General features: G+C 44.3%; 1 protein-coding gene across 3 annotated transcripts in view; it reads right to left on the bottom strand.

Annotated features, from left to right (window-relative positions):
- alpl (alkaline phosphatase, biomineralization associated) overlaps positions 1-13199 on the bottom strand; it is a 99457-nt gene that overhangs the window by 60016 nt on the left and 26242 nt on the right. For 2 of the 3 annotated variants that reach the window (XM_048561754.1, XM_048561756.1), the window contains exon 3: positions 2239-2376. The exons of the other annotated variant lie outside the window; for it this stretch is intronic. In XM_048561754.1, coding sequence (XP_048417711.1) covers positions 2239-2299 — 61 coding nt within the window. In that variant the 5' untranslated portion in view covers positions 2300-2376. The remainder of the gene's footprint in view (positions 1-2238; positions 2377-13199) is intronic. 3 annotated transcript variants of the gene reach the window in all.

Here is a 13199-nt window from a genome sequence, read left to right as displayed (position 1 = left end):
CAAGTTATCCATGATGAGGATGTGCTGGTGTTGGACTGGAGTGGCCAAAGTCAGAAGTCACCCAACACCAGGTTATAGTCCCACAGGCTGATCTGAAATCACAAGCTTTCGGAGCATAGCCCCATTCTCAGGTGCAATGAGAGGGAAGTGCACACCGATACAGAGTTTATAGGCAGAGAGCTCAGTCCCAGCCTCAACCATGCTCATGGCTCATGTCGTGTTACATGTGACCCCACCCTGCTGTTCTGTATCTGTAAAATCTTCCTTACTGTCACCTAGATAAATTGTTATGACCTCTCTGCCTTCATTGGCTGATACAGCTTTGGATTACTCATCATTTTGGTTAAATCTTCACTATGTGACTCTTATACCTATCATGCTATTCCAGTCATTTAGCTTGTCTCCAGCACCACCATATTTTTAATTTTTTGTAATTATCTCTCTACCTCATTTAATCAGATTATAGGTCACCCCTTCACTAGTTATTCAGCTGTTGACACTTTACTCTGACTGTCTGACACTCTTGATCACCTTCAGAGACTTACTACCTGACACTCTACTCACACCATTTATATGGTTTTTTGGTCTCTCTGCTCCTGACCTCTCTACCTATAATCTCTGGGTCTGTGTGCTCTTCCCCCTCACTGCACCTGAAGAAGGGGCTGGGCTCCAAAAACTTGTGATTTCAAATAAACCTGTTGGGTTATAACTGGTGTCGTGTGACTTCTGACTTTGTTCAAGCTGTCCAGAGATCGCACCTCCACCACTTTCTGGGGAAAGACAATTTCACACATTCTCCACCTTCGGAGTGAAAACAAAAGTCTACCTTATGGTCATCTTAGATAGGAGGTCCCTTATCTTTAATTATTTAGGGGGAGAATTCCATTTGATAAGGTTTAGACAAGTAAACACAATGTGGAATGATGGAAACCAGAGTTGTTCAAGGGATCAAATCAGATATAGTGATACAATCATAAAGTCATACCACACAGAAACAGACCCTTCAGCCCAACTCAGCTGTGTCGGCCAGATATCCTAAATTAATTTGTCCCATTTGCCAGCATTTGGTTCATTTCCCTCTAAACCCTTCCCATTCACATATCCATCCAGATGCCTTTAAAATGTTGCAATTCTACTAGACTCCACCACTTCATCTGGCAGCTCATTCCATACACACACCACCCTCTGCACGAAAAAGTTGCCCCCTTAGGTCACTTTTAAACCTTTCCCCTCTCACCTTAATCCCATGCCCCTAGTTTTGGACTTGATCACCCCAGTGAAAACCTTGACAATTTACCCTATCCATGCCCTTCATGATGTTATAAACCTCTAAAAGGTCACTGGTCAGCTTCCAATGTTCCAGGGAAAATAGCCCCAGCCTATTTAGCTCCCGTGCCCTCCCCACCCCCGCCATAGCTCAAATGCTCCAAGCTCAGTAACATCCTTATAAATCTTTCTGAACTCTTTCATGTTTAACAACATCCTTCTTATGGCAGGGGGCCCAGAATTGAATGCAGTATTCCAAAAGTGGCCTAATCAATGTCCCATATAGCTGTACTATGACCTCCCAACACCTATACTCAACACACGGACCAATAAAGACAAGCATACCGAATGCCTTCTTCACTACCCTGTCTACCTGCAACTCCACTTTTAGGAAATATGAACCTGCATTTCAAGGTCTCTTTGTTCGGCAACACTCCCCAGGCCCTTACCGCTACGTGTATAAGTCCTGCCCTGATTTGCTCTAGCAAAATGTAACACCTCGCATTTATCTAAATTCAATTCCGTCTGCCACTTCTCGGGCCATTGGCCCACCTGATCAATGTCCTGTTGTATTCTGAGGTAACCCTCTTCGTGGTACACCACACCTTCAATTTTGGTGTCATCTGCAAACTTACTAACCATACCTCCCATGTTCACAACCAAATCACTTATCCAAATGACAAAGACGGTAGACCCAGCAGTGATCCATGCAGCAAATCGCTAGTCACAAGCTTTCAGTCCCAAGAACACCCCACCACTCTCAGTCTCTTACCTTCAAACCCATCTGTGGGCCATCAGACCAAAGACGATTACTAGAGAATTCAAAAAATCATGCCTCAGGACGTTGCTGCTTTAATAAGTATCTAAAAACATCTTAAGTAACATCAAAAGTAATTCTGTTTTGGCACCTAGACCGAAAAGAATTCTTTCATTCAGTGGCTAATGAAGCCAGTGTTTTTGGAGTGACTTTACCTGGGACAAATCCACAAATGAGATTTAGATGGGAAACCAGCAGCAGCAATGAAACCTTCATGGCACCCCCTGGAAATTTAATTCCGTCGTCAGTGATCAAATCCCCAGTTTGACAGCGTCAAGCTCCTTAGAGATTCTCTGAAGAAAAGGAAGATTTTTTTTTAAAAATTGTGTTACAAGTGGTATAAGGATAAAGAGAACAATTTCTAAAGTATGTCAATATTATGCTTACCCTGCATGTCGCAACAAATACAGCTGCAACTTGCATCAATGACTTGATGGAAAATTAGTCAAATTTTTAGACAATGTCAAGATAGGTAGGGTGGTGGAATCAGGGGTCTGATTACAGGAGGAAGCAAAATGTGGGTGGGTATGGTAACAGTGGGTGGGAAGTTATTGGGAATTTCAGGAAATCTGTGTCAAACTGTGCAGGGCATTGGTCAGAGCACTCCTCATGGCCAGCAACATCCACTTCCCATAAAAGATGCAAATATTTAAACTAACAAGTGATATTCCAACAAGGCAAGTTCATACTGGTTCAGGTAAAATGAGGGGGATCTTTTCTTTCACAGAAACAGTGATGAATCATTGGACAAAGTGCAATCAAATGAAAAGACACAGCTGATTGGAGAGAGTTGTGTTATTCCTCATAGATAGACTAAGATAGGCCAAATGGCTGTCATATTCCATTAGTCAGCTGGCAGTGCCACCAACAGTGGTTGGAGCATTGGGGGCGGGGGGGGGGGGGGGTTGCCCAGGGTTGCCACAGGCTCCTCTTTCTGCAACAGTTCAGCTTGACATTGGACATGTGCTGAATCTTTCCACAGTCTTTCTATACAGTTTGATCAGTCTTCAACTGAGTTTTCCAGATGTCAATGTTAGGGGTTTTCAAGGAGGTTTTGAGGTTGTCTATGAAGAGCTTCTTCTGCCTTCAAGGGCTTTGCTTATCGTGGCAAAGCTCCAAGTACAGCGCTTGTTTCAAATGTCTCGTGTGAGGTGACCCACCAGCAGAGCTGGTAGAGGCTGGGTAATTTCTCTGTGCTGGGGAATGGCATTGTGGATCGACCTACAGCACATGGACTGCAGCAGTTCAAGAAGGCAACTCAAGTGCAACTGGGAACAGACAATAAATGGTGGCCAGCCAATAATTCAATAAGGAAAAATAAAACTGGATAAATTCCAATGTTTCACCTTTGTTTAGAAAGAGAAGTCCAGATACACCCAGAACACGTGAGCCAGGAACTCTGTAGTTAGTAAAGTTGTTAGGCCGGAGACAAGATAAGTAGTCACTTGGACAATGTTGATTTTTATAAGGTAAGAGAACACAGAACTGTTCTAGGCAAACCGTGTCTCATGAAATCGATTGAGTTTCTCAAAGAATTATTACAGTTTGTGAGCTTAATGCAGTCAATGTGGCACACACAGGCTTTTCACTGGCAGTTTGTGAAATTTCCCTGACCCCCAGGCTTGCCTTGGATTTACAGGACTCTGTAATGTGCAATCTCATTCCAAAAAGGCAGGGAGAAAGGCAAACCCATTGAGCTCAGAAGCAGTCTGCGCTATATTCTGCCACACCAGAGAAATGGCAAATTTGACTTACCAAGCAGAGAAAAACATCCATTCAGAAATCTGCTGGGGACTAAAGAATTCCGCCCTATGGATGTATTAGTCAGACAGTGCTATTATAGCATCAGTTACACAGACTTTAGCTCTTCATATTTCTTAATTTTATTCAAATACATAGACATTGACAAAAATAATTGCAGAAGGATCAAAACTACCATATTGTAACCTCATGAAAATACCAATGCAGCAAAGTAAACTCTCCACTACAGTTTGCAGAAATAACATTTTGACAAGTTAATGTATTTGTGAGCCTTGCAGCTTAACCAGGCATTCATAATAAGCCCAGGCAGAGAGACTGATGTCAGTCTGTGTGTTTCTGCTGATACATTTCCTACAGGAGTTCCCAAACATTCCAGTGTTGGGAATGAGGACTGCAGTTCTGGAACAGCAGCCTATCTGCCAATTTTAAAAAAACTCCCATAACACAGGGTCATGGAGCACAAGTGCAACAAAATTGTGGCAATGCTATACAAAACATTGGTTCAAGCTACAATGGAGTATTTTGTCTGCCCCACTTTCAGAAGAATGTGAAAGCATTAGAGAGGCTGTGGTAAAGGTTTATCAGAATGGTCCCAGGAATGAAGAAGTTGGGGCTGATCTCTGAGAATAAAAGGCTGCTAGGATGTACAATACAAGGTGTTCAAAATCAAGGAGAGTCTGGACTGAGGGGATAGAGAGAGACTGCCTCCAGTGGAGAAAGAATCAAGAAGTAGAGGCAGCTTGCAGTGATCAGGATCTAGGATGCACAGTTTGCCAGAGTGAAGGTAGCAGATTCGACTTTTGGATCAGAAAAGGTATGAACCTTCAAGATTACAGGGAAAAGGGTGGGGCTAACTAATTGGCTCTTACCGAGAGTCAGCAGGGACACAATGGGTTAAATGGCCTACTTTTGTCACAGAGTCATACAGTCACAGAGTCATACAGTCACACAGTCACTCAAGTCACACGGTCATACAGTCACACAATCACAGAGCCATCCAGTCACATAGTCACACAGTCACAGAGCCATACAGTCACACAGTCACAGAGCCATACAGTCACACAATCACGGAGCAATACAGTCACACAGTCACAGTGTCACACAGTCACACAATCACAAAGTCACACAGTGACACAATCACAGAGTCACAGAAACAGACAGTTTGGTCCAACCAGTCCATGCTAAACACAACATCTGCAGTTCCTATTATCTCTAATCTCAAACTAAACGGGCCCCACCTTCCTGGGCTCAGCCATATCCCTTCAAACCTTTCCTATTCATGAACTTATTCAAATATCATTTAGATGGTGTAACTGTGCCTGCATCCATCATTTCCTCTGGCTGTTCATTCCACACATGAATCTCCCTCTTGTACAAAAAAACTGCCCATCATGACCTTTTATAATCTTTCTCTCTCACCTAAGAAGATGCCCCCGCAGTTTTGAATTCCCCCACCCTAGAGAAAAGACCTTTGCTATTCGCCATATCCATGCCCCTCATGATTTTTTAAGTCCCTATAAGGTCATGCTTGAACCTCTAACGCTCCAGTAAAAAAAAATGTGCCAGGCTATTTCTATAACTCAAACCTTCCATTCCTGGCCACACCTGGTAAATCTTTGCTGAACCCTCTCCGATCTAATAACATCCTTCCTATAGTGTGTAACGATTCGATAAAAGCCTCCAATTTGAACGATGATAATCTTCTTCACTGGCGACCATTGTGGGGTTCGTGTTAACCTGGAAACAAGTAAGCATTCCCCTAACTTTCCTGAAGAACCCCTTGATACTTCCAATGCTGGAAATTTCCATTCTAATGGAAATTTGGAAGCCATTGGCAGAGAAAGCAGTTGAAGAGGTTGAGTCTGGTATAATGAAAAAAGGACTGAGAGCTTCGGTTCTTTTCTATTCATTTGTGGGATGAAGGCGTCGCTGGCTAGGCCAGCATTTCTTGCCCATCTCTAGTTGCCCTTGAGAAGGTGGTGGTGAGCTGGTAGGGAGGAAATTCCAGGATTTTGACCCAGCAACAGTGAAGGAACAGTGATATATTTCCAAGTCAGTGGCTTGGACGGGAACATGGAGGTGGTGGCCATGTTCCTGTATGTCTGCTACCCTTGTCTTCCTAGATGGACATGGTTATAGGTTTGGAAGGTGCTGACTGAGGATTTTCGCTGAATTTCTGCAGTGCATCCTGTAGAGAGTACACACTGCTGCTACTGAGTTTCGGTGGTGGAGGGAGTGAATGAACATAGAACATAGAACATAGAACAGTACAGCACAGAACAGGCCCTTCAGCCCACAATGTTGTGCCGACCATTGATCCTCATGTATGCACCCTCAAATTTCTGTGACCATATACATGTCCAGCAGTCTCTTAAATGACCCCAATGACCTTGCTTCCACAACTGCTGCTGGCAACGCATTCCATGCTCTCACAACTCTCTGCGTAAAGAACCTGCCTCTGACATCCCCTCTATACTTCCCACCAACCAGCTTAAAACTATGACCCCTCGTGCTAGCCATTTCTGCCCTGGGAAATAGTCTCTGGCTATCAACTCTATCTATGCCTCTCATTATCTTGAATACCTCAATTAGGTCCCCTCTCCTCCTCCTTTTCTCCAATGAAAAGAGACCGAGCTCAGTCAACCTCTCTTCATAAGATAAGCCCTCCAGTCCAGGCAGCATCCTGGTAAACCTCCTCTGAACCCTCTCCAAAGCATCCACATCTTTCCTATAATAGGGCGCCCAGAACTGGACGCAGTATTCCAAGTGCGGTCTAACCAAAGTTTTATAGAGCTGCAACAAGATCTCACGACTCTTCAACTCAATCCCCCTGTTAATGAAAGCCAAAACACCATATGCTTTCTTAACAACCCTGTCCACTTGGGTGGCCATTTTAAGGGATCTATGTATCTGCACACCAAGATCCCTCTGTTCCTCCACGCTGCCAAGAATCCTATCCTTAATCCTGTACTCAGCTTTCAAATTCGACCTTCCAAAATGCATCACCTCGCATTTATCCAGGTTGAACTCCATCTGCCACCTCTCAGCCCATCTCTGCATCCTGTCAATGTCCTGCTGCAGCCTACGAATGCTTATGGTTGTAGTGTTAATCAAGCGACTGCTTTGTCCTGGATGGTGTCAAGCTTCTTGAGTTTTGTTGAGGCTGCAGTCATCCAGGCAAGTGGGGAGGATTCCATCACACTCCTGACTTGTGCTTTGTGAACAGGCTTTGAGGAGTGAGGAGGTGAGTTACTCGCTACTGTATTCCAAGCTTCTGGCTGGCTCTTGTCGCCACTGTGGTTATGTCATGAGTACTACTGAGTTTCTGGTCAATGACGTTGATAGTGGGGGATTCAGTGATGTTAACACCATTGAATGTCAAGGGGTAGTGGCTAGATTGTCTCTCATTGGTGATGGTCATAGCCTGGTATTTGTGTGACGTGAATGTCACTTGCCACTTGTCAGCTCAAGCCTAGATATTGTCCAGATCTTGTTGCATTTGGACAAGGTCTGTTTCAGTGTCTGAGGAGTCACGAATGGTGCTGAACATTGTGCAATTATCAGCGAACATCCCCACTTCTGACCTTATGATAGAGGGAAGGTCATTGATGAAACAGCTGAAGATGGTTGGGCCTAGGACACTACCCTGAGGAACTCCTGCAGAGATGTCCTGGAACCGAGATGATTCACCTCCCACAACCACGACCATCTTCCTATGTGTCAAGTATGACTCCAACCACCAGAGCGTTTGCCCCCTCATACCCATTGATTACAGTTTGGCTAGGGCTCCTTGATGGCACACTCAGTCAAATGCAGCCTTGGTGTCAACTGTAACTCTCAACTTACCTCTGGAATTCAGCTCTTTTATCCATGTTTGAACCAAGGCTGTAATGAGACCAGGATCTGAGTGGCCCTGGCGGAACCCAAACTGGGCATCGCTGAGCAGGTTATTGCTGAGCAGGTGCTGCTTGATAATGCTGTTGGTAACACCTTCCATCACTTTACTGATGATTGAGAAGAGACTGATGGGGCAGTAAACGGCCAGCGTGGATTTGTTCTGCTTTTTCCAAACAGGACATACTTGGGCAATTTTCCATGTTGTCAGAAAGATCCCAACATTGTAACCGTACTGGAAAAGCTTGGTGAGGAGAGCGACAAGTTCTGGAGCACAAGTCTTCAGTACTATTGCTGGAATGTTGTCAGGGCCTGTCGCCTTCGCAGTATCCAGTGTCTCCAGCTGTTCTTGATATCACGGGCAGCAGAGAAGAGGTCTGGTCGGAGGCAGGTCATGTGAGATATCAGAGATCAAAAGGTCTTGGTGATGGGGCAGTGTGTGAGGTTCACCCTCAGTGACATTTGATACACCAAGGCCGCACAGTCAATATCTCTGAATAGAGAGACTGACTCAGCTGCGAAGGAAGATGGATCAAGGAATATTTTCTGACATGAAGTTGGATTGTGTTTAACTTTCTTTCTAGCATCCACTTGGCCAGAGATAGGCAATATGGCCAAAGCGAAATGGCAACACAAGCACTTTGGGTAATCACATCACAGAATCAAGAATCGTACCATGGCTAAGGTACAGGAAGCCTGTTTTATCCACATGTTAGCTTTCTGAGCGTGATACTCTACAGAATGATTATGATATCGTGGTATCTATACAATAATAGCAGATAAGAAGAGCCCCACCTAATACATAAGGAACATGGGTTCAAATCCCACTATAGCAGCTATAGGAGTTTAAAGTCTATTGATAAATCTGGAATTATAAAGCTAGTCTCAGTAATGATGACTATAGTAACTACCAACAATTGTTGCTTAAAAAATCATTTGCTTCACTGATGTCTTTCTTGATATTCATGGCTGAGCTCTGAAATATCTCCAAAGCCACTTGGGTGGCTCAGTGGTGAGAACTGCTGCCTCACAATGCTAAGGACACGGGTTCAATTGTTTGCATGGAGTCTGCACATTCTCCCTGTGTCTGCGTGAGTTTGCTCCGGTTTCCTCCCACAGTCCAAAGATGTGCAGGTTCGGTGGATTGGCCATGGGAAATTGTCCAGGGATGTGCAGGCGAGGTGGGTTAGTCATGGAAAATACACGGTTACAGGGATGGGGTAGGTCTGGGGATGGTATGCTCTTCAAAGGATCACTGTGGACTTGATGGGCTGAATGGCCCACTTCCACACCGTAGGGATTCTATGAATTTAAAGGCAGTTAGGGATGGGCAACCTGTACGAAACAAAAACTTCAGCTTTCCCTTTTCCTTTTAGATGCATAACTTTCTAAAAGCTGTGGTTGATTCAATCTGTCCCCACTAGACTCACCAGCTGTGTACTCCCGATTCTGACCATGTACTTCTTAAAAAGTGTTTTCCCTATTTGTCCAGCTCCTTATGCCTGCATCCTCTGCTTCCCCAACCTTTCTGACAATAGGATAGATTTCTCATTCACTGTCCAGACCACTCATAATTTTGAACACCTCTATCAAATCTCCCCTCAACCTCTTCTTACCAAAGGGTAATACTGTATCAGTCTTGGAAATGTTCTTCTTGATCAGTTCTGCCCACCCTTCAAACACATTCACATCCATCCTAAAGTGTGAATTGGTTACTGATCCTGAACCAGTGTTTCACAAAGGTTTATCACAACTTTTTACTTTCAAGCAGTTATTTATAAAGACCAGTGTTATATGTGACTATTAACCATTTCCAAAACCTGCCCAATCACCATTAATACCCCCTGATCTCTTTGTTCTTGAACCTCCTTTCAAAATGGCCATTATTTTTACTGCTTCTTCCTACCAAAATATTACTCTTCTCTGCATTAGATCTCACAGTTTACAATACATCCAAGTTCTGCATTGTCTTTTGAAATTTCACACTGTACATGACCATAAATGGATCATACCCCAAGTTACTGATGGACAGATTGAACTTTTAAATACAATCTATGTTTAATTTAGAAAAGCGTACCTGCCAACAACTCCCTACATCTGGTCTGAAAACTTCAAGAGGCACTAAAAATGGTACTGGATGTTTTAATTTGGATAGCAGGGGTGCAGGTATATGGGAAAAAGGCAGGAGATTGGTATGCGATGATAGAGCAGAGATGATGGACCAAATAGCCTCCTTCTGGACCACAATAAATTTGCGAGATTTTCGACTGCTCCTTGTTTCCTGTCACTACACCAAATTCACACCTACATGGCCAACAGGCCTTCTGTTTTGGCTGGTTTTACTTTGACAAGTGGCCCCTTATCAGACACCTTTGGAGGTCCATGTGAACCACCTCCTACATTATCCTTTTTCCATCGAAATGACAAATCATTGGTTTAACCAGAGCCTCGAAGCTGTGTTCTAATCTCCAAAACACTCAACTAAGAGGAAGGTGACAATTCTTCAATCTGAAATTCACAGCACCAAACCATGTGAATCTGCCGCTGCTACACCCAGGGTGCAGTTTGATTTCAATCTTACTGGATTGTACGGTGGTTCAATGGTTAGCCTCACAGCACTAGGGTCCCAGGTTCGATTCCAGTCTCAGGCAACTGTCTATGTGGAGTTTGCACATTCTCTCCATGTCTGCATGTGTTTCCTCCAGGTGCTCCAGTTTCCTCTCCCAGTCCAAAGATGTGCAGTTTAGGTGGATCGGCCAGGCTAAATTGCACGTAGTTTTCAGTGGTGTGTAGGTTAGCTGGGTTAGACATGGGAAATGCAGGGCTAGGGTATGGGGTGAGTCTGAGAGGGATGGCCTCCTAATGGTTAGTGAAGACTTGATGGGCTGAATGGCCTCTTTCAGCACTGTATAGACCTTATGAACATCCAAGCTACTATAAATGCTGAAATCCATAATGAAAGCAAAAAATGCTGGAAATCACAGCAGGTCAGGCAGCATCCATGGAGAGAGAGAAGCTAAAGTTTCAAGTCTCAATAACTCTTCATCAGAGCTGATGCTATGAATTCACAGTACACTCTAATCTTCAGAGACAATGTTAATTGAAAGCTCAAAAGGGATGGAACCCCAGGTTTTAAAAGCTTCCAAAATTCTTGGCCCAGGGATGTCTCTGCCATTGGTCACATTCCAGTGTGACAGGAGATTTCTGTGCTTTGATCACAAAATCTCTTCAGTTCTGAATCTGAACCAGCCTCAAAAGAAGAGCCCCAGCCTTAGTTTATGTTCCACAGAGTAAATCCATCTGAAAAAAATGAACAACTTGAACTCATGCCATGTAAGAATGAGCACATTGAGTTAGGAACACAGTTTACCTCTCTGCGATTCTCATTTTGGTGCTCACTGCGTTAAATTCAATTGTCAATCTGTTCCGACCAACTGACACTTCAGAACAGTCATTTTCCGAGACAATCACGTACCATCTGGATTTCAAGCCACACTTCAATACAAAACGTACCAACATTTGCATTCACTCTTGATCAAGGCATGGATCATGGATTATGAGCCAGGTATGTGACTATTGCCAAGCTGTCACTGCCAGTCCTGCATCTCAGGGTCCAGGCAAGGTACAGGGAGACCTGGCGCATCAGACCCACATTATAAGAACTGCCTTAATCAATACAAAAGCCATTTCATTTCTACCTCCTGTACTTACCTCTGACAGCCCACAGTTACAGAAAGAGGCAAAGATCGGCACTTCTATAGTGCTTAGGTCATTCCACAGCGCTTCATACCCACTGAAAGACCTCTGCAATGCAGGGAATTAGCAAGCACTTTGCGCAGAGAAAGAGCCAAAGTATGAATGAGACAAATATCCAGACGGCTTCCTCACCTGAGACCATCTGAGAACTACATCTTGGCAAGATCAGAAAGCTACAAAATCACTAGGAAATCACATTTCCAAAACCCATGGGTGAGTTTTGTTTTTCAAATCTACTTCATGAATCACCTGGTTCAATCATAGGAACAATTCCACGACCACACGTTGTTCTTTCTGCAAGCTGCTCAGATGGCACCTCTTCATGCTGCTGTAACAGCTGAGACACATTTACATGGGACTGACTGCAGCTCCATCAGTGCCAAACTGTGCTCTCAGAGTCAGAAGGTGGCAGGGCAGGTTAGGGAAGTGATCCCTGACTAATGGGGGCATCGATGTTTGAGTTGGGAGTTGTGGGGCAAGCAAGAAGGTAGAGTTGAGGCTGTGGTCAGATCAGCCATGATCTTATTGAATAGCAGAGCAGGCTCAAGGCACCGCATGGACTACACCTGCTTCCCCAGTTGGGTGGCTGTAGATTGCAGATCATTCCTGCAGGAGGCAGCCCTACATCATAGCCAGCGATTAACATTGTGTACCTTCCTTTTAAAACTCCTGCTCTGGTTGAGAAGGCATTTAGCACATTTGCCCTCATTGATCAGACCTTTGAGTACAGGAGCTGGGTCATCATGCTAAGGTTATACAGGACGTTGGTGAGGCCTCTTTTGGAGCACTGTGTCCAGTTCTGGTTGCCCTATCAAAGGAAAGAAATTATTAAGCTGGAGAATTCAGCAAAGATTTACTAGGATGTCACCGGGAATGGAGGGTCTCAGTTATAAGGAGATGTTGGATAGGCAGGCACTTTGGTCACTGAAGCATAGGAAGTTAAGGGGTGGCCTTGTTACACTTTATAAAATCATGAGATTTATAGATAAGATGAAAGGTAGGTCTTTTCTCTAGTGGGAGAGTTCAAAATCAGGGGGCATATGTTTAAGGTGAGAGGGGAAAGCTATAAAGAAGACATTAGGGGCAGCTTTTTTACACAGAGAGTCCTTAAAGTATGGAATGAACTTCCAGATTTGCTGGTACAGTTACAACATTCAAAAGACATTTGGATAAGTACATGAATAAGAAATGTTGGAGGGATATGGGCCAAGCGCAGGCAGGCGGGACCAGTTTAGATTGGGATTATGGTTGGCGTGGACTGGTTGGTCTGAAGGGTCTGTTTCCGCGCTGTTGAAGTCTACAACTACCTCCTCCCCGGTGTTTGTGGGGGTGATGAATAGGCAGATCAGCAGGGCTTTCTGTGGGCCAGGTTAGTGGTCTAGAAATGCTCATTCCGCAGGCAAGTGAGTTTTGGCTGTCTCCAATGTCGATTGCTGGCCGGCATTGCTTACATTGGCATTGGAGACAGCGCTCCGATCTATGGATTTGGCAATGCCCGCTGCACCAGTACATGGAGCTCACTGCTGGCGGCACTGAAGGTAAATGCCCAACTTTAACTGGTGCCGCACCCATCTCCAGCATGGTTATTATGAACACACCACATATATTCCACCCACAGTGTGTTATTAACTCACTGAGCCCCATGTACACCATGTACTCATCATACCTAGGGTATGTGCTTAAGAAGCAAAATACCACAGAGGCT

The sequence above is a fragment of the Stegostoma tigrinum genome, chromosome 28 (genome assembly GCF_030684315.1).
Source record: "Stegostoma tigrinum isolate sSteTig4 chromosome 28, sSteTig4.hap1, whole genome shotgun sequence".
Lineage (NCBI taxonomy): Eukaryota > Metazoa > Chordata > Chondrichthyes > Orectolobiformes > Stegostomatidae > Stegostoma > Stegostoma tigrinum.
Note: the sequence above shows the minus strand (reverse complement) of the source record. Positions and strands in the feature narration are given on the sequence as shown.